Source organism: Mytilus edulis, chromosome 8 (genome assembly GCF_963676685.1).
Source record: "Mytilus edulis chromosome 8, xbMytEdul2.2, whole genome shotgun sequence".
Classification (NCBI taxonomy): domain Eukaryota; kingdom Metazoa; phylum Mollusca; class Bivalvia; order Mytilida; family Mytilidae; genus Mytilus; species Mytilus edulis.
The window spans coordinates 47,309,998-47,332,656 of NC_092351.1; the positions used below are offsets into that span (position 1 = coordinate 47,309,998).

General features: G+C 32.7%; 1 protein-coding gene and 2 long non-coding RNA genes across 6 annotated transcripts in view; all 3 read left to right on the forward strand.

Moving 5' to 3' along the window:
• Positions 1-716: 716 nt before the first annotated feature.
• Positions 717-3,112, forward strand: LOC139485759 (uncharacterized). The gene is made up of 3 exons (XR_011655387.1): positions 717-844; positions 1,667-1,694; positions 3,079-3,112. It is a non-coding gene; the product is annotated as an uncharacterized lncRNA (long non-coding RNA).
• A 6,824-nt stretch (positions 3,113-9,936) lies between these two features.
• Positions 9,937-14,170, forward strand: LOC139485753 (uncharacterized). The gene is made up of 3 exons (XR_011655382.1): positions 9,937-9,983; positions 13,116-13,175; positions 13,916-14,170. It is a non-coding gene; the product is annotated as an uncharacterized lncRNA (long non-coding RNA).
• A 2,726-nt stretch (positions 14,171-16,896) lies between these two features.
• Positions 16,897-22,659, forward strand: part of LOC139485741 (uncharacterized) — a 33,735-nt gene continuing 27,972 nt past the window's right edge. The window contains exons 1-2 of one of the 4 annotated variants that reach the window (XM_071270394.1): positions 16,897-16,941; positions 19,843-19,874. In XM_071270394.1, the coding sequence (XP_071126495.1) occupies positions 16,935-16,941; positions 19,843-19,874 (39 nt within the window). In that variant the 5' untranslated portion in view covers positions 16,897-16,934. The remainder of the gene's footprint in view (positions 16,942-19,842; positions 19,875-22,659) is intronic. The other 3 variants (XM_071270395.1, XM_071270396.1, XM_071270397.1) reach the window with 3 other exon arrangements.

Below are 22,659 nucleotides of genomic sequence, written 5' to 3' on the forward strand. Positions count from 1 at the left end.
GAAGTTCGTAATTATTTTAACAAAAGGATTGCGTTTTTTGTACAGATTTGCATATTTTATCTCCTAGGAGAACTCCAGTCAGCGTTATTGGAAATAAAGAGGATCATCTGTACTATATGGAATTGATGGACATTATTCTAATCTACGATTAACTTCAGCTCGTCACGACGACCATGCAACTTACAAAGGGGTTCAGTCATTGGACATCAAATCTTTGTCTTATTCAGCCTTTAATCCCTATGATAAAAAAATCTGAAATGGCAAAAACCTTTTAGTACGTATGAATGGAAAGACATTAACGTCATACGCTGGTTCTGCTGGCACATATTCTACATAAGAAATGGGAGTTTATTCAAAAATGTTCCAAATCCATCAATGGTGTAATTCAACATTAAAAGGGGTGGAGAGAGAGAGAGAGAGAGAGAGAGAGAGAGAGAGAGAGAGAGAGAGAGAGAGAGAGAGAGAGAGAGAGAGAGAGAGAGAGAGAGAGAGAGAGAGAGAGAGAGAGAGAGAGAGAGAGAGAGTCTCTACGTTCTGTTAAATTGAATACTTAGGTATACATGTAAATGTGTATCATTATTCTGAAATATTTTAATTTTTGTAACAATTAAACGCCTCTATTTTACCTTTAAAATACAGGTGTCATTAGTCGGTTCATAAGACACCAAAGAGGACTTCCTTCATCCTTAACACTAGTCTTTCAGATCGATATCGAGATGTATTGAAAAGGTCTATAAATGTATTAAAGAAGGAAGTGATAAATAAAGGAAGAAGACCGTTGTATATAACTTCCCTTAACTTTAATTATTTCATTGTAGATAACTTCCTTGGACGATGTTTTTTTGTAAGTATCAATTTTATTTATTTATTGTGTAATATAAAGCAAAAGTATCAGTTTCATTTTGTTACGAATTCTGACTAGATCATCAATACGTATGCTTTTGTTCCGTTCATACTATGCTACAAAATCGGTTTGTTCGCGCGTAGTTTGGAATAAATGTATGAAAATAAGTAGACATGTAAATATGAATATTATTGCTCTCTCATTTCCCTTACACTTAATAAAATAACTTTATATAGATTAAAGAGTGCACGTGATGGTTTGTGTCAATGTTCCAACAACAAATTCAAATGACAGACATCATATATCGGAGATCATCGCACATGTTGGGTTTTCTTGAGCAACTGTCTGGTGCCCAGAAAATTGTAATTTTTTTGCACAGAAGCAATCGAAGATGTGGTTAAGGTGGTACAATGTATAACACTACAGGGTTATAACTCTGTAAAAACTAGCTAAACGTAATAACGTTCTAATAATAGGGAAGTATCAAGCTTCCAAATGATCAAAATAAGTGTTTGTCAAACTGTTACATGTATGAATCCAATAAAAAATTTCCGAACAAAGTGTTTTGTTCAAGTTCTTTTTAATTATTTCTCATATTTTGTCAATGCTTCGAAGGAAGTATTTTGTCAAAACTTTATGAAAATTAAACGAGCCACCTTAATTTTAGTCAAGGTGTTTGGTACCAGCTTAGGACATCTAATTTCATACGAGAAAGATAGATAAAAAGCAATAGGATATAATAAATGTAACACACACAAACACACAGACTGTTTATTGGAATAAAATGTGCTTATTTTCATTACGTGTGTTAATATTTTTCAGTTATCATTATTCCGTGTTGTTGTCTGAGGTACGTACTCTTATTTTCATCATAATCATGGAACAAGCTCTTAAAAGTAACAGTGTAACTTATACAGTAATATATCTCCTAATTGATACAATATTGACGTGCTTGCATTTCCTATCATGATTTTCTTGATGGAGGGTTGCTACTCACAAGGAAGCTATTAAACCAAGAGTTCCAAATGGTGAAGTTGAAATCATCCCTTCGTAAATTTTACGAACGCCATCTCGAGTTGGTTGACCGGTATGGAATAACCGTTTCACAAATGATATCGGATATGTTCCTTACGTCGTAATTGCAATCCCCTTCCCTTTCATGAATGTGACCTACCGAATTAGAATATTTACCGGATTTGTTATAACATAAGCAACACAAAGGGTGCCACATGTGGAGCAGGATCTGCTTACCCTTCCGGAGCACCTGAGATCACCCCTACTTTTTGGTGGAGTTCGTGTTGCTTATTCTTTAGTTTTCTTTGTTGTGTCATGTGTTCTATTGATTGTCTTTTTGTCTTCTTTCATTTGTAGCCAGGCGTTGTCAGTTTATTATCGATTTTTTAGTTTGACTGTCCCTCTGGTATCTTTCGTCCCTCTTTTATATTATACAAATATCGTTGTAAAACTGGTTAAAATTTGGAAATGAAACTAAGTAATACATGTAGTTGTCTGACTTTCAGCATCCCTTTGAAAACATTTTTGGATGTTTCTGATTCTATATATTTCTGCCACTACTACTACATGCATTAATACAAAAAGGTAGGTCCTACAACCCGGTGATAAATTTTCCAGATGCAGTAACATTTTCGGAAGATGTTGTATAGTTATGAATATGAAATGAAATCTTAATTGCTAAAACGCTTACATTTTTTAATTCAAAAACATATACATTTGTTTACTTCTTACCCCCCCCCCCCCTTTTCTTCCATACCGATAATAGCTCTGAAATGAAAGAAATGAAACAATTTGATCAAGAAACGATTCTATAACAACCACAAACGTGACAGGCATGAACAAAATTAATGACCACTATCTAATTACTAACTTCTGACGATTGACAGGCACATAAGAGACCATAGAGAATGTTTTGGAGTACAAAATGTGTGCGAGCCCTAAACCTACCCTCTTTGACGGACAGTTCTGTAATGGCATAACACAAGAACAACTTGCAAACATCGGTAGCAAATTGCTCAAATTGATAAATCGATACGAAGATCTACATAAAAAAAATAAAAAAAACGTATAGATAAAAACAATAAACACAAAGATCCTATATGAAAGTTTATTTTGTATGCTGCTTATCTTTTTCCTCTTCTTGATAAATGCAACTTTCCTAATTTCATAATAATGCGTGAAATTATCTATAATTGTTATTATATCATTCTATTTTTAAGGCCTCTTATTCAGAAAATTAGAGAGAAATGGAGGTAGGTACAATGATATTGTGTTTTCATTCTTTGGTTGTTATAAACGAATAATTCTTAACATCAAGTTTAGGAATCCAAAAAGTGTGCGTTCACAAAATTTATATGTGTAGTGATATTGGGCATGACTTTTTTGTTTCAACTTCTAATAAATTGCTATACTTAACCATTCAATCACAAATATTAAAATTACTCAGCTTCGAAACGATCAACTATATAGATGATATTTATGATATTGGAAGAAAAATAAAGGGAAAGGCTACAATTACCTCCAACCTGACAAGAAGTGCGAATGTTAACTCCTCTTTTGGTTTTACAAATTATGATTTCTTGGACGCAATATTAAGATTTTAACTTTTGCAAAAATGTGAAGTTTTCCAATAAAAACTGCATTTTAACATAATATATATATATATATTCGATTGTTATTTCGATGTATACATGTATATGATAAGGTAATAATCCTAGTTTATTGTTTCTTTCAGGGCTAGAAAAAGGTAAATTGTTAGAATTGTTGTATAAAGCTTGTGTTACTATCGGTCCATATAAAAAGGTGTTCAAAGGTTTTATCATACTTTGTGTTCTATCTAAGGGACAGCCTTGCTTGCACACAATATGCAACTAAATGACTAGATGGGTTTTTTCATGGTTGGAAAATAAAATGTATCCGACATACATGTATCATTAGATATCTCTGTGAAAGATTACTTTTTCTTTCCTAATTATTTAATGCATTTTCCGCAATCTGCTATGTGCAATTTCATGATTTTCTTTTCGCTTCGTTTGCAATATACTGGCTATCATATGAGTTGTTAAAATATATAAATGAAAAAGCACACTATATTCATGACGTGTAAGACAGATTTAGTAAAAGTATTTAACCTTACAGTAAAGGTAGGAGTTCTAAATCTGTTAACAAATATTTCTAGGGCCTATGACATTGGCTAACTTATTTGGATCCTCATGTTTTATTGTCTATGTGGTTTCAGTAAATATCAGAAGCTCAAAGAAGAACAAAAAGAAAAGTCGTAAGTTATTGTATGCAATCAAGTTTATCCACGATCTTTACCCAAAGATTGGAAAATGGACCAAAAGGGTATGAAATCAAATCCCGTGATCCACACGAAACCTTTGTGATTATGTTCGATTTATTAGGACATGTACGACACCCGTCAGTTAATGTTTTGTTCTTGTAAGAAGAGTGCTATGCTCCTAGGAATACAAAGATCCCCAAGATCATTTGTTAATAGTAGGCTTCGATTATAATGTCAAATGTTCTGCGCTTTGTAGCTTTTAAAAAATATTTCCTGCTTTAGTTTTTACTAGTTTCCTATCCGTATACTTTCATATCCCACTTTTCGCTTAAAAATTTCGAATCTTATCATTAATAAAATTTTCAAGATAATAATATGTACATTTGAAATGACTCACAATCTCCCTATACATAAAAATAAGCCGATATGGTATGGTTGCCATTGAGACGGATTTACATGGCCCACAAGGAACGAGGATATATACAACGATAAGGCAATGTATGACCTTCAACAATTGGAAAAACCCATACCGTATAGTTTAGTATAAAATATCTTTATTGTTGCATTTGACGATGTAATGTGTTTTTCTCTGACTGTTAATAATGACACGCGTATGGTACCTTTACTCATAATATATATTTTTGTCAGCTAATGTTCCTTGACACAGATAACAACGAGAAAACCTTGTATAAATGACCAAGATCAAAGAGTCTGAGCTATGTTTGCTGTTAATAAAATACAAGTTGAGTAAAATGTCATTTATTCAGAAATTAATTTAAAATGCAACTTACATCTTAACAATTATAATAGTACTGCATAAATGACAATGACTTTAATAAGCAAAGGTGGGGTTGAAAAAGTGCCACACCGTAACAAAATAAACATCATGAAAATGACAAAAATAAAAGTGAGTTGAAAAATTAACTCACCAACATATGTAAATACAAATTATATAAACAAGTATACATGAATATTGTAATTAATTCATGTTTAAAGAAAAAAAAAATGTCCTATATAATAACACTTAAAAGGGAGGGAAATGGGAGGGTTTTCAGATAAATTCAAAACGATCTTTTCTTTCTCCCAAAACAAAGGCGAATGACCGCATGTCCAAGCACATGTAGAAATTTGATATTAATTACCGATTTTAAGAACTGACCAATCAGATAATGTAATTAAATGATCATGCATTGAACATGATGTAGTCCTTGACCTCATGTTGATATACTGAAACAAAGAAATGCCTTCTACACACATGGCATTAATAAAATCAATATTATCGGAAATTCCAGCCAAAAAATCTTTTATTTACAATAAATGTTATTTTGTCAGCTAATGTTCCTTGACACAGATAACAACGAGAAAACCTTGTATAAATGACCAAGATCAAAGAGTCTGAGCTATGTTTGCTGTTAATAAAATACAAGTTGAGTAAAATGTCATTTATTCAGAAATTAATTTAAAATGCAACTTACATCTTAACAATTATAATAGTACTGCATAAATGACAATGACTTTAATAAGCAAAGGTGGGGTTGAAAAAGTGCCACAAATCCCAAGAGGGATCCCCAACCGAGGACTCTGTATTCAACTTAGGAACTCCAGAATTAGAAAATTGAGCAAGCCATGTTGACCTCAATAAAAAACACCCAAAATTGAATAAAATATACTCTTTTTAACTTTAGCATTTCAGTAAAAGTGTAGAGCAAACCATGTTGACATCTACAAAAATAATAACACATATTATAAACAAAACAAAACAAAAAAGAAATGATATATAAGTATACAAAATAATCATTGATAATTAAACTTGTAAGGAAAGGTAAAGCAAGCCATGTTGACCTCTACCAACCCAATAAATACCATTACATATAGTAAATGACTGAAATAAAAAAAAAAAAAAAAAAAAAAAAAAAAAAAAAAACTTAAATTTGCAGAGCAAACCATGTTGACCTCTCTAAAAGTAAATACCAAAAATCACAATAAGGTAAAGCAAGCCATGTTGACCTCTACCAAAGTACTTAATAAGCGACTGAGATTATATTAAATCTAAGTGTGAAAATTATCAAGTCGAATATAATGTTGAAAAGCGTTCGACTTCCATCTACCCATGCTTTGGATCAAGGCTAACGGCACACCTCTGGCAGCTGCAGATGTCGCAGCTCCAATTCGGAAACTGTGGCCTTCATAAAAATTAGTGTCTAATCCTACGAAATTAAGCAAACTTTTTAGTGAAGAATTGAAATAAAAACCCGAAACAGGTTTTCCACATTTAAATCGAAATAAAGGACCATGTGGACAATTTTGTAACCTTAGATATTCCTCAATAGCTTTAACAGGACATAAATAATTTTCAGGACGTCTAGCTATTGATAAAGTCTTACTCTGTAGATTACTATGTTTGTAGAACTTCATAGTAATTGTCATATTGCTCACATGACCATTTACTCTTTCAAACTTTATATCTTCTCTTTGAATTACTCTATAGATTTCAGACTCAGTTTTAACTGCAATTTCTCCAATCCTTAAGAAACAAAAATAAGCTGTAGACATCATAGCTTTTAACAAAACTTGATTATAAATGCCTACTATTACTTTTGGTAAAGCCTTAACCAATTTAAATGCTAAATTTCAAATATATGGGGTATCACACCTGTTAGAGGATTTTTTCTTTGTCGGAAAAGCTGGCTCAAATGAATGTTATAGTGCATTACAAACTTTTCTTTGTCTTGCTGATAAACTGGGGGTACCCATCAAATCAGAAAAAAACACAACTCCCTACTACTTGCATTACTATCTACGGTATTGAAATTGATTCTACTCAGATGGTAGCTCGATTACCTATGGAGAAAATAGAAAAAAAAAAATTTGCAATTATTAAGTAAATACAAATGTAAACGCAGTATCTCACTCAGAGAATTGCAATCCTTATTGGGTCTTTTAAATTTTGCATGTGGAGTTATCATACCTGGGAGAGCCTTTTTACGTAGGCTTTTTGATCTGACTATAGGTCATACATCTCCTCATTATAGAATCAATCTGAATTCTGATGCAAGATTAGATCTTAAGTTATGGTACAGTTTTATTGAAAATTACGTTTTAGCATACGACTTCTTATTTTGACCTGAAAAATCAGATTGTCGTTCATATAAAGCAGCAGATCGCCAAAGTTCATCATTGATTTGATCCCATTGTAACCCTAAAATTTTTCTTATCTTTCTAAATTTCTCATCATATACTTTAGCGGCTTGGAAACCCAAGGACTTGCATAATGACCGTACATTAAAACCATATTTAATCAATGCTCTAGCCGACCTCAAATTCTTTTCAAGATATATAGACATAAATATGTCAAAAGCATTTGTCCATTGGTGAATGGACAAAAGCTCTTTGTTAGACTTCCTATTTGAAATTGTTATATTCAAATTCTCAAATAATGTTGATTCATTACATGTATCATCAATGTTAGAAGGTAATAATAAAGCAAAATTTACATAATTATCACACCAAACATCAGATTTAACCTTACTGCTGACATGATAATCTAAAGGTATAGAATGTCTCAACATGTCACAAGCATAAGGATTCTCGGCAACCGAGTTAGAGTTTAACAGCTCACCATCAGAAGACGTGTTAATATTAGGATCTGAAGACAATGGCGGTTGGAAGACAGCTAACATTTGTCCCTGAGAGTCATTATTTGATGAATTTTCTGGTTGTGTGGATGATGACGACAACATACCAGTTAAGTCATTAATTGGAACTGCTGTATTGTCTTTTACCAGTTGCACGCCGGAACTTTCAAACTTTCGGAATAAAGCATCAGCAATGTCATTTGCTGTTGGAACAGACGGCGGTAATTGTTTCAGGAACAGCTCGTCTGGTCTTGCGTCTCCGCACTGGTGGCCTGTATAGTGGTGGTATCTCACTTTGTTCCTCCACTAAATTTGGAACATCTTCTTCAATGCTTTGAGGAGTAGCCTTTCTTCTTGTTCGGCTCTTCTTCTTTGGCATTTTGCTATAAAAACATAAAACAAAAAAACAAAAAAAATAATAAAAATAGAAATCCTGTATATCACAGAACTTTAAAAATGTTACTACAAATGTAAATAAGTATAATTTTTAAACCAAAATGCATGTCAATAAAATTAACATAGTTGATATGATGATATATCTAGCAAAATGTACTCATGTTAAAAGTTAAGTTTGACTATGATACATGTATGCTAATTATTACTCCAAAACCAATTTTATAAAACCAACCAATATGAATAAAATTCTTTAATAGTACCAAAATCGATCCCTATTGTGACACAACCATTATAGGGAAAGACATGATTTATTCTCTGATTAAATAATTAACCTAATAATATACTAAAATAAAAGTATATAAACCATGATTATGGATAATCAATATTTAAATATAAAAAGAGACATATTATATTATATAACTCTGATATAAATGATGTAACCAACCATAATTATTTACAAATAAGACATCTTTCATGTCACCAGTGTCACAACCATGTGCGTATAAGCACAACCATGTGCATATAAGCACAACCACGTGCATATAAGCACAACCACGTGCATACTAAGCACAACCACTCAGAGATAATTTAGATTATAAATCGTTACAAAAGGTGATGGAGTAATAATATGCAAATAATTCATAGATAACTACATAATTGTAGTGTATGCTTCTTTTCTTCATATGTCCAAATAGGGACAATAAGTTTATAACAATCATAAACGGTAATTTGCAACGCATGTTTGCTCGACATTACATGTTCGTGAAAGGCTACCGACAGCAGCACGGACACTTCTAGCGTATATTTCCATACCTTCATCATTAAGATGAACTTTGTCTTTTAATAATAAATCTGGGGTGTTCTTCCACAACCCCCTATGATGCCAGAAAGTCGCATTGTCTCTTTCTTTTACTAAATGACTAAGTTCGTTGTTTACAATGTAAACCTTGTTGTTATAATAAGCTTCCGGTCTTTCGGAATACCTCGGGAGAAGTTGACCAATAACCACGTGGTTAACATGATAGCAATTTATTATGTAATCGGCAAAAACACTGATATCTCTTGCTATTTTCACGGGCTCATTTTCAGAGGACAAATCGTTGCCTCCAACCTGAAGAAAAACCGAATGTGGCATATATTCTTCAATTATATGCATATATTGTTGCTTTTGATCACATTTATTACCGGGGCGAAGAGTCCCTCCCCCCAAACCAAAAAATTCCACCTGGATGTCGGTTCCGTCTAAACCTAAATTTAACCAACCTCGATCACAGTTTTCATGAGTAAAAGTTTCTAAACGACGAATATAAGAATTACCAAAAATTAAGGCACGCCGGACCATGGTTCAAAAGCAACAAACAATTCAAAAATAAATAATAATAAATTAAAAATTAAGTTATTAAAAATATATAAAATAATAGTTAAGGTTCGCTTTTACCTTCTAATCTGTGGATTCTTCGATGAATGCCTTTCTACAGTTTATTCGGTTTTTCAGATAAATTCAAAACGATCTTTTCTTTCTCCCAAAACAAAGGCGAATGACCGCATGTCCAAGCACATGTAGAAATTTGATATTAATTACCGATTTTAAGAACTGACCAATCAGATAATGTAATTAAATGATCATGCATTGAACATGATGTAGTCCTTGACCTCATGTTGATATACTGAAACAAAGAAATGCCTTCTACACACATGGCATTAATAAAATCAATATTATCGGAAATTCCAGCCAAAAAATCTTTTATTTACAATAAATGTTAATATATAGGATGTTGTCTGTGTACTGTTTGCTATTTTAGCCTTAGATGTAAGATTTTATTAGTTGTTAGCTTTCAGTAGTTGCACGTATTCCCATATCTTTATACTTTATGTACAATTTTCCGTTTGCCATGTAGGGGCCTTTTGTAGCTTCCTATGACTTACATACTGTACTCATTATTTTAAAAAAGTCATATGGTGACCTATAGTGGAAACTTCTTCATCATTCGTTCTCTATTGAAAGTTGTTTCATTGTCAATCGTATCCTATCTTCGTATTTTGAAATAAAGCCATGTTAGGCCAACTAAAATTAATTAGTAGATTTTCATCCAATTTTTTTCAAAAAATGGGGCGGGTGGGAGGATTTTATTTTTTAAATTTTATTTCATATGAAACCATTTTGTGACGAGCTCTTCATATATGCAAGTGTAATAATAAGCTTATATCATGTATACACAGGTATGAGGAATCTTACGTTATTTTTCAAATCCTAAAATAAATGTCTCTAATTGCGGCTAAACAACAAAAACGTGTAGAAATGATCTCTTCAGTTGGACTTTCTACACCAAATGAATTTGGGTTCCTAAACGATGGTTTTTAGTCCCCATAAAATGAACCAAATGCATTGGTATGCAACACAATAATTATGAGTACAGAACTAGAAAACTCAAACAGTGTTGAAAATAATAGGGTTGGTACTTGAATGAAAATATAATTACCATGTAAAACACATGTGAACTTAATACTAAAAAAAGAAGTTGTTGTTTAATTACCCTTTTTGGGTATTGGGACAATTTCTGTTAATCAACAAGAAAAGACAGTCATGGGTAAAATCTAAGGGCATGTGTAAATAAAAAGCGTATGTTAATCGACTTTTTAAACTCAATATACAAGTTCGTGTTTGTGTTTCAATATCCTTAATCCAGTCATGTTTTCTGTATCAATGGGTACCACGAGTTTAGCGCTTGGGATATCTTTCTCATTTAAACTTCCTGACACAAAGTCATTGCATAAAAAAATTCAGTTTTCTAATCACAGAAATTTGTGACATACCGCGATTTGTGATCTAGGACACAGCGTTTTTCTCGTAACACGAATATTTAACGTCATTATCGTTATCAGTTTTTACTCTCAGAAGATGATGTTGTCATCATAGAGCAGCAGAATATGTCGACAATCATTTTGGTTAGATTTATTCGAGGTACAAAACCGAAATTTGAAACAGGAAGTCATAATTGAAACGAATTTTTTCACGGTTATCGGTAACGGAAACCAACAAAATCCGTAAATCGTAAATTTTATAAAATAAAAAAAATCGGGGCGGGACGATTTCAGAGGGGCGGGCGGGGATGAAAATCTATCAATTAATTTTAATTGGCCTTACTAATTGTAAACTAATTCAAAAGAGAAAACCCAGCTTTATTAAAACACAACACAAGAAAAAGATATAAGATAGACAGCCAGGCATCAATATTATAATTAAATAAACAAAATGTCCAAGACTGTTTTGACAAGGGTTTCACGGTGGCTTTTCTTACGACTTTTAAAACAATATTAGAATAAATGGACTATAGTTTTAGTTTCTTGTGTACAATTTGGAAATTAGTATGGCGTTCATTATCACTGGACTAGTATATATTTGTTTAGGGGCCAGCTGAAGGACGCCTCCGGGTGCGGGAATTTCGCTACATTGAAGACCTATTGGTGACCCTCTGCTGTTGTTTTTTATTTGGTCGGGTTGTTGTCTCTTTGACATATTCCCCATTTCCATTCTCAATTTTATAAAAATTTGGGAAAAATCGTCATATTTAGTAATTAAAAAAGATAATCCAAAGATTTCAAGGAACGCTCATCTAACAATAAAAATACGATCGGTGTCTTCTAAACAACAGCTTCCATTGTCAATTCTGTAATATGCAACAGTTGTAATCAACATGTTATATACCATTCGATATCACAAAGTGCAATGCAAATTAAACAACATTATATACAAAAAAGAAGATGTGGAATAATTGCAAATGAGACAACTCTCCACAAGAGCCCAAATGACACAGACATTAACAACTATAGGTACAGCCTTCAACAATGAGCAAATACCATACCGCATAGTCAGCTATAAAAGGCTTCGAAATAGTTGAAGCTCTTTATATTGTATAAAACATGTAAGGCAGCAACCATTTGATTTTCTGGGGGGGGGCTATGGTTTTTTTTGGAAAAAAAAGTTTGTTTCCAGTTTTCGGAGAAAAAAATAATTTGTTTTTGATTCTGAGAAAAAAAAATGGTTTGTTCCCCCCTCAGCTGCCACTATATGTTATTCTAAAATTGAAAGAAAAAAATTGTTTTCGACTTGTCGCGAAAAAAATAGCCCCCCCCCAGAAAATCAAATGGTTGCTGCCTAAGTGAAAGGCCGTTAGATAATTATAGTTAAACACTTTCATGACAAAAACAACCATTGATAGATGTACTGTGTAAATACTCATTTTTTTTTAAATTAAAATAAACAAAAATAATTCTTATGTAAATCATATTATGCGTCAACGAATTAGTGGTATCTGTCATGTTCTTGTGTGAGGTTTTAATTTTACTGTACTTAAGGGGGCTCGCGGGTCTAAATGATTTTTTTATTTAATATAGGATTTCGCTATATTTTTCTATAAATGAACTTAATCTTATACTAAATGGAAAAATGAAATAAAAAATGGGGTCACCGTTCATTTACGCTCACAATCTGCCTTCGAAAGAAGCATACATTTTGGTTAATGTCCTTTTTTTCTGTTGAACTAATAGGAGAAATAGCGGTAATATCGAAATAAAAAAAGAACTAAATTACAGAAATCGCTTAAATTTTAGAGTTATTTAGTTTATGTACAGCTTATTCGAAAACAACAATAAAAAATATAGGTCACCGATGATTTGAAAAAGATATTTCAATTTTAATGCCAAAAAAATGGCATTTTTGCACCAAAGGGAGATAATTTGGAGCTTTTTCAATGATATCTACATTTTAAAAGTCACCTGGGGTCAACACGAATTGATTTTTTGGAATGATTTTTGAACCATATGATAAAGTAGCAACTACTAAAGGTAATTAATAAAATTTGTAATGAAAAATAAATGTTTAATTTTTTTTTTAAATCTTATACCCGCGAGCCTCCTTAAGCTTATAAATATCTATTTTCAGAAACTACGACACGTTTCCAGACAACAGCTGTCCACAAGAACAAAGTCATGGTACGAACACGTGAGTATTTGTTCTTTGTCTTTTGGTACCGTGCTCGCGCGAACGCCGTGTACGATCATCCACCAAGTCAAACCAAAATAGTCATTGCTACTTTTGCACAATGCACGAGGTAGTAAGCATATGAAGAAAGTCGAAAAGTCAGAATAATGTAATATTTAAATCTTTTAAACTTTTGTTATAACAATAAAGAATTTTAATATATTAATTAAATTTTCTATATTCAGAAAAGACAACTCAGGGGATTTTTTACATGCATTATTAATAATACAGAATCGTATGTTCGTCTTAAAAAATATTATCACAATACAATTGACATACGTGCTGCAAACGTAAACAACAATATCGAAAGTGTACTTGAAACTTCAAAGCATACAAATCTTGTATCTGTAAAAAAAAATAGTTTCACAAAGAAGATGGTGATAGGAAATCGAATTTAGAAAGACAAAGTGTAAGCTATTTAATCGTTACACTAGATTTTGTTATCAGTGGAAATAGCCAACTAAGAAAAACCACACTTTTAGTTTGTTTTTTTTAATCTATCCTGAGATGTTCAAAGAAGCAAAACTGTTCTCCACAGACAGTAACTGTTAATAGTACGTCTCCATTAAGGATATTCCATTTTCTTATATTAACAAGTGTAAAGATATATGATGTCTTTACTTTTTCCACAATTAGTTTGAAGTTACTTGTTTTACATATACCATATATACATACATGTAAGCAAACATTTTACATTTCAGGGATATTGTTTCCACGAAAAATCCAAATACAGACGAACAAAACCAGCAACATTAATAGTTGAACAAAGAAAATCCGCTGGAATATTTACTATAATTATTCTAGAATTTTATATAGTCATGAGAAATTTACGTCGCGGATGATCATTCTGAATTTCTTTGGATGTTGAAATACACAGAGCAAAACTGAACACAGCTTACATTCATTTTTTTTCAATAAAAAGTCATTTTATTTAATAAAAAATACTGTCAGTTTTATTCATTATCATTTATACTTGCTTCTTTTCTGCTGACAATACGGCATTTAAGAATAAAATCAAAGACTGGTCAGTTCGTAGTCAGATTGATATACATTTTTGTAGCTAGTTACTAGTTACTAGTTAAAATGAAATTCCTTTCTACAGCCTGTTTTTCTGTGAAGAAGCATATAGTATAAAAACTTTGCCTCATCGTGTCAGTCTAGTACAAAGAAGTTTTTATATTCATTAAACATTGATTCGCTTGTGTCTTTTTTTCATGTGCATGTAATGTTTGCACAGGGCATTGAACACCAATCCGTTGTCATATAATTTACAGTTTAAATAAATAAATTTATTGCAATTCATGTACAATACATTATCAGATTATATTTTAATCTGTATCGAAATTCCAAGTTTGTACGGGCAGATAAACATTGTTAAAAACCAGTCCTCTGAGTTAAAGGAACACACAAATAAATATTAACAGAAAATCAAAAAGAAAGCAGAAGATGGACTGGTTGAAGTTTATATCTTTACAAAAAATGTCTATATCTTATGTAGTTCGATTTTCATAATTGCTCCACGGGATTTTTTATCTACATAATGGAAATTACACATAGAACAATACAAAATATTCACTCAATCGATTCCGCCTTTACAGGAAAAAGTTCGAAAACAAATGTTTTAATCAATTTCTATTTGCAAAGCGCATAACTTCGGCCAAAATTCATCAACGGGAAATAACTCAAATTTGATCTGTTATTTCTTTTAAAAAAAAATACTATGAAAGTGTATGTTGTCGATTAATTTATGATTAACAGAACAAGATGGGAAGAGCCACAACTTTAACTTAAATCGATCGCCTAGTGGGTTAGACTTTGATCGGCTTGATCCACGGCCGGTTTAAACTAATTAAAAGAATTTTCATTTTGGTCTTTTGTGGATAGTTGTCTCATTGGCAATCATACCACATCTTCTTTTGTATATTAAAACATATTATTTGCTGCTTCTCTGCTAAGCATGCGGTATTTGGGAGTAAGAGCAAAGACTGGCCCGCTCGGATTAATAGTGATATGTCCGGGTATTGTTATATGACTGCCTGTCGATTGTTTCATGGTGAATTATAGCTAGTTCATAATAAATCTGACTCATTGTTTCGGTCTAGTACAAGGCAGGGTTCGTGATAGTCATATCACTTCATCATGTTCATTCTAGTAGCCATAACATTTTATCATGTTCTCGTCCTATCACATTAGCATGTTCTCGTCTTAATAGTCCATATTAAATACGATGTTTTTCATGCATGACAACGATTGAATCACGAAATATTGTATCTATTATAGGGTTATTGCATGAATATTGGGGAATATTGTCCCGAGTAGAATTTTATATTGCACGAGCTTGCGAGTGCAATATATGTTCTACGAGGGACAATATTTCCCAATATTCATGCAATAACCCTTTTATTGTATAGCAATATAATATTTTAAAGTAAAACTTGGTTTAAACTAAGATTTAAACGTTGATGACGTCATGAATTTTGAAGATTTATTGCACTAGTGCAATATTAGAATTTATTGCACGCTAACTTTTGGTTACGTTCTGTGGGAAATATTATATTGCTATACAATAATAGTAGTTATTGCACAGTTTTTGTGCATTTTTGAATCTGAGCGTTCGTGATAAAGATTATCTTGTTCAGAAAAGCGCTTTCGACGCACTGATGCTCAGCACTGATTAAATGAACTTCGATCGTAAATTAGTGAAATAATTTGTTCCAATGGGCGGATCCCTGATCCATCCATTTACTTTAAATGTGGCTTCTTACCCAGGAGAAAGGGGGTTTCTGAAATATATGTCTCCATTCTAATACATCGATTGTCAAAAAGGGGGACTCTCACCCTTATTTGTCAACCACTATGTTCCAGGTCAACAATTTGAGTTTTTATATCCATTATAGTAATTAAGTTCAACTAAAGTAAATGAATACATATTGAGGAGGGTTTATTGTTTGGGGGTCTCATACCGGATCCCGCTTATTGTTTTATCAGAATCTAGTATCCAGCTTGATAATAATCGTAATGAAAACGCTTATAATTTCACCGCCCTACTTTGTTTCTCGTTTTTATGCTTAATAATTTGACTTTCGCGTGTCTTTCTTACAAAAAATACTATAGTGCATAATTCACGCTTAATGTAAACCTTAAAAGACCCACAACGAGGAGTATAGTTATTACGATTTTTGCAGTCGTAACTCTTTTAGGGACGCAATGTAGGATAAACAAAATTGTAATCAAATAGTTTGGTTTTTTTTGGGGTTTTTTTTAGGGGGGGGGGGGTTTAATTGCTACGTTACAAGTCTTGTTTATCCAAAATCGATTTTACTTATATATATCTATTTTTCCCCAATTTAAGTTAGGAGGGGAGAGGGGTCAGTTAGTTTTTAAAACTTTTGATATTTGTTGATATGAGAAGTGCATCCATGGTATATTATCGTCATATGTATCATTTATATCGGTGTAACCTTTGTAATGTGAAATTTGACTCAAAATGTTTCCACTATTTGAAGAAATGATATTTATATATATGTGTGCATGTACTTACAATGTAGCAACGGAAATACTATAATTTGAAATCCTTAATTAATTTTCGCATTCCAAGGATGAATATTAAAAATACAGGACAACTTAAATTTAGACGGTGGCTTCCGACAATAATAACTTTTCTATAAATAACCCTCTTCTACGTAACAGGTACGAGGAAGTAAATTAGATCCTACCATCATGACAGGTAATTTATATTATGATATCTACACTTTCTTTACCAAATTTTATTAGTAGTTGATGTGTATGGCAAAAATTCGATCGCGGTTATAGATTAAAAAGTATCGGTGAATGTGTGTACTTTAATTGTAATAATTATATACATATGTCACATTATCTGTAATGTCCAGTTACACATCATTGCGTACTTCGGTACCTCTGCGTACTCAATAGTGGAGCCAGAAAGTTTTTCATAAGTGGGGCGCCCCACTGACTGCCTAAGACGGGGCTGCTCCGGTCCTGCTTCAGTTATACCCTATAAACAGGAACATATCTATTCTGTTCCCAGCTATAATTAACAACCAAATTTTCCACCCAAAAAGGATCCCCTTTTCCCTTTAAATCCGCCCAAGGCTATGAACTACTGCACATCATGTTTTTAAATGAATTAAGTGTATGTCTAGTGATACAAATAATGATTTTGTTTGAAAAATTACACGTTTGGAAGTTGAACTGAGTGAAGTTAATTAATGAGAAAACAGGGGTATTAGTTGGACGTGTTTCTTGTCTGTCTAGCTGTCTGTCTGACACTTTTTTCTTCATGTTTGAAGATACTAATTTGATATTTGGTGTATTGTTTTTTCATGACGAGTCTGGTCTGATGATTTTGTGCAGAGTTATGGTCCCTGGACTTACAAAATTCACTCAAATAATCAGTTTATCGCATTTATTTATTTGTCATGCTTAATATATTAATTTGAAAATTGGTATATAGTTTAATCATATACAAGTTGAGGATTTGGTGTAGAGTTATGGTCCTTAGACTAAGAAAATTCCACCCAGTTTTCAACACTTTTTTTGTCATGCTTGAAGACATCTGATCAACTTCATATTTGTAATATAGTTTACACCATGATAAGTTATAGATCAAGTACGAATTTCGTTCTAATACAATGATTTTTTAACCGTTACATGTAGGGGACTGTGCCGAGCCATGTAATGCTCATAGACGTTTTTAATAACAAACACGACAGACAGGAATATGTCTATACATAATGCATTGGTGTTTAAATGTGTACCTAAATGTATATTCAGTCTCCTTCTTTTGTACATAAGTTTCGTATCAGACAAATATATGTTGCCATTTGTATGAATAATTAAACCGTGTCTAAACACTGTGTAGACATCTGCATGTCTACCATCGAACACAATTTTGAGTGTTGCCATGGTGTTATAAAAATGAGATGTGATATGATTGCCAATGAGACAACTCTCTTCCCTAAAGACCAAAGCACGTAGGAGTTACTAATCATAGGTCACGTTATGTATGGCCTGCAACAATGACCGAACCCCTATAACGCATAGTAATAAAATTCACGAAATGCGGTGTCGACTTATGTCATGTATGTGTTCTGAGTGCCCTTGATATATCCCCTTTTTCATTCGTCACTTCAATACTTAAAAGCGTCAAATGATATATGCCTGGTACTATCGTGAACTTGTTGCACCTCTACGGTTACAACGTGTCAGCAACGCCTCCGTTAGACTTTGTGGTGATGAACTATATACAAAAAAATGTTCTTTGTTTTTTTTGGTTTCGTCAAGTGCTTATAGGATTTGTGTCTTTTGAATAAGTACATTTCGTGTTTTATTTTTCATAATTACTTTTTTTTTTTCTTTCGTCTTTAAAATTATGTTATATTTTACCTGCCTGGTAACAATGACCCATTAAACACACCATTAAAGTGTGCACTACTTTGTTTGTATAGCGCAACACATTTATGAAAAGAAATAAAGTTAACAGAGATCAGAAAATAAAATAATACTTTGTACGTAAATGTTAAGCGTTCGGAGCACATTACTGGAGTTACTTTCATGCTAAACCCACAATGCTAAACATTATATATATTTTAGTAAGGTAAAGACGCATACATGCACAGGCGCGGATCCAGCCTTTTTAAAAAGGGGGGGGGAGGTCCCAACCCAGAGTAAAGGGGGGGGCTCCAACTATATGCTCCCATTCTAATGCATTGATCGGCCCATAAAAAAGGGGGTTCCAACCCCCCGGACTCCCCCCCCCCTGGATCAGCCACTGATATATGTAGCGAAACGTGTGAAGGGTTCATATGACTAAAAATGACCATACATATTAGGCAAAATGGTAATGTATTGTGGTTTCTATATTTATATTTGCAAATTTCAAACATCAATTTTTATGCAACAACAACATTTGTACGAATTGTTATAATTATAGTAGAATTATGAATTGCCAAAGACAAAATTTTAATATTTATAACACTTGCATATTATTAAGGTGGCTCGGGACTATTCGACTGCGCATAATTTCACGCATGAATTACAAAAGTATTTGTCGTAATTTTTTTTAATATTTTGATTGATTAGAAATATTAAATCATTGTAGTTATGTGACTAATAGAATATTTTCGTTATTATCGGTATTTTTTAAAGGGTCAAAATGACATTTCACCCATTTTTACCATTTTCTCGCCAAAATTTGGGTTGTAAGGCAAAATATTTTTTTTTCCTTATCGGTGACCTATGTTTTTTATTGGCTCATTCTTTGAAGCTGTATTCCAGCTTTTAATATTACAGATTTGGAACAATTGTCATAGAACTTTTTTTGATATTCCGAAAAAAAATATGTCAACACCTCTATTTCCCCTATCATTTCATTGAAAAATGGTCCCTTTTACATACCTGTTTAAAAGTAAAATTTTGAGCTTAAATGGTCCGTGACCCCCTATTTTTTTTCGACCAATTCGATTCATTTTCTTTAAAGAATAAAATAACCAAAAATACGGCACTTCTGATAGAAACTTCGAATACGCCCGAGCCACCTTAAAGTAATAATACTTTCCGTGTTTACACGGAATCTTACTTATTATAAATACTTTACTTAATATTTTAGATAATGAGGATTGCTGTTGTATGTGTACATTGGTATGTAGATCAACTATCAAGTTATTATACAATTATAATACATTACTGTATAAATTATCAGTTAAAAATAAGTCTTTTTTGTAATATTAAAACAGAAAAAAGTATCATCAATGTACTAATGAACAGCAAATGAGGGTGTAATCTAAATATTATTATGCAACAGCAATTTATCAATTAACATGACAACTGAGTGCTAAATAGACATTATAGAGGTTACAAAAATTTAAGAAATGAGAAAAACTCGATATGGACTAAATGTTATTAATGATTACTGTTCATTTTGAAAAAGTGGTATGATTGCCAATGAGACGACTATTGTTATTTAATTCGTATGAAGTAGATGTAAGCAATTATGGGCAATCGTATGACCTTCAATCATGAGAACAAACCATATACATGTAGCTGGCTATAGAAGGCCCCGACATGAAAAATATGAAAAATTTCAATGGAGAAAACTAACAACCGAAGGTATACGAAAATCAATTTATGAAAAAGAAATATTGAAGACATGAATCAACAACAACAAATGAAATACAGGCTTCTTACTTTAGGATGGACACATACAGAATGAGCAGGGGTAAAACATGCTCGAATATGCTAACCCTCCCCTAACCAGGAACAGTAAATTTGTGAACAACATAAGAACAAAGTATAAAAATCATAATAAACGGGTGACCCAGGGGCGGATGCAGGAATTTTCGAAAGGGGGGGTGCTAACCCAGGGCACCCAGGGCAAAGGGGGGGGGGGGGTGCAAAACATATGTCCCGATACAAATGCATTGATCGGCAAAAATAAAGGGGGGGTGCGCACCCCCGGACCCCCCCCCCCCCCCTTGATCCGCCACTGGGTGACCGGTGAAAAATAATGTTATACCAATTCTTGAACCAATGCATACGTACATCATAAACTTACTAGTCTTCTGTGCACGATTTTATCATTTTTTTTTCGCATAAATTTCATATAATCATCATTTTTTTTTTCAATCGGTTAGTGTTGTGAAAATATGTCAGGTACATTTGTAATTAAAGTTCGTGTTTTGAAGCCGAAGATTTACGATTGTCACCTGTTTGTCAACAATCAACAAAAAGCATGGATATAGAGAACATGTTTAGCATGTACAATCAGATAATATATAAAAAAAAAGAAGATGTGGTATTATTGCCAATGAGATAACTATCCACAAAAGACCAAAATGACACAAACATTAACAGCTATAGGTAACCGTAAGACCTTCAACAATGAGCAAAGCCCATACCGCATAGTCAGCTATAAATGGCTCCGATAAAATAATGTAAAACAATTCAAACGAGAAAACTAACGGCCTTATTTATGTAAAAAAATGAAAGAAAAACAAATATGTAACACATAAACAAACGACAACCACTGAATTACAGGCTCCTGACTTGGGACAGGCACATACATAAATAATGTGGCGGGGTTAAACATGTTAGCGGGATCCCAACCCTACCCCTAACCTTGGACAGTGGTATAACAGTACAACATAAGAACGAACTATAAAAATCAGTTGAAAAAGGTTTAACTCATCAGATAAACAAAAAATACAAGTGGACGTGGCCGGATACTTATACATCCCGACACAAAAAGACACAATGAACAGATCTGAAAGTACTCGCAGTTATCTGACAGCTAGTTTAAAGCCACTAACAACTAATAAAAAAAATCATGCATCTAAGTCCGTACACATCCAACATCCAATGGATTTAGTGTAAAGACGTCATAAACAGCCAGAGAAAAACATGACCTTGTGCAATGCCAAGTTACAGGTATCGACAGATTGTAGATCCATGAATATGTATATGTATATAACATATTTAGTCTAGTAATATTTAGTTAGCTTTTAATCTACTGATAACTAAATCAATATATTATACCAATAAAAACATATCTAAAACATCCAAAGAATTTTTTACACTCCAAAAATGGATTATACCACTATGTTCATATATTTTATTACAATAGTTTATGATAAGCTCTTTAATAGTAGTTAATGAACTAGTTAAGAGCACTGACAGATTAGTTGTAGAACACTTATTAGAGACCGAGATGAAACGATATTTAAATGTTTTTTTGTGAAGTTTAGGTAGCCAATACATAGTAGGGATCTTCAAATTTCAAAAGAAGCCTTAAGCTTTGATGTGGTTGTGATATGCTTGTTTACTATATGACTCTCTGTGGAGCGGATGGACTTGAATGTAGATGAATTTAAAATTTCATTCTTAAGAACGTCCGTGTAGTATTTACGTCATACCACCACCACATTGTTGGCTGCTTTGTCGGCCGGTACAAACACAAACCGCTTTGAAAGTATTTGAAGTTTATTTCTTATTCTAGAAATAGGTGTATTATAAACTCTATTATTTACTTCTAAATTATTTTCAAAATGTGATATTCTCTTATCTACCACATTCATACATTTATTTAAATAAGAATCAAGAGATTTTTTATCAGATTTTTCCCTTTTACACCATTTTTTACAAAATGAGGAAAGAGCATCTTTGGTGACTTGACGACACTCTTTCCAATCTATTTTAGATGGAGGACGATATTTTGGTCCTTTTTGCAAAATGTTTTTAACCTCTCTGTCCTGGACGATATTGATTATTAACGACATCCATGCGTATTGCGATCACCGACCGGATTTTTACGAGATGGGTCACTCTGAGTTCACTTTGCATACGGAAAAATATGTCGGGGAATTGCTTCCTGGAATTGCTTCCTGGAAGCAATTAAAATAAAGTAAACTTCTTCTAAATATGAACAAAT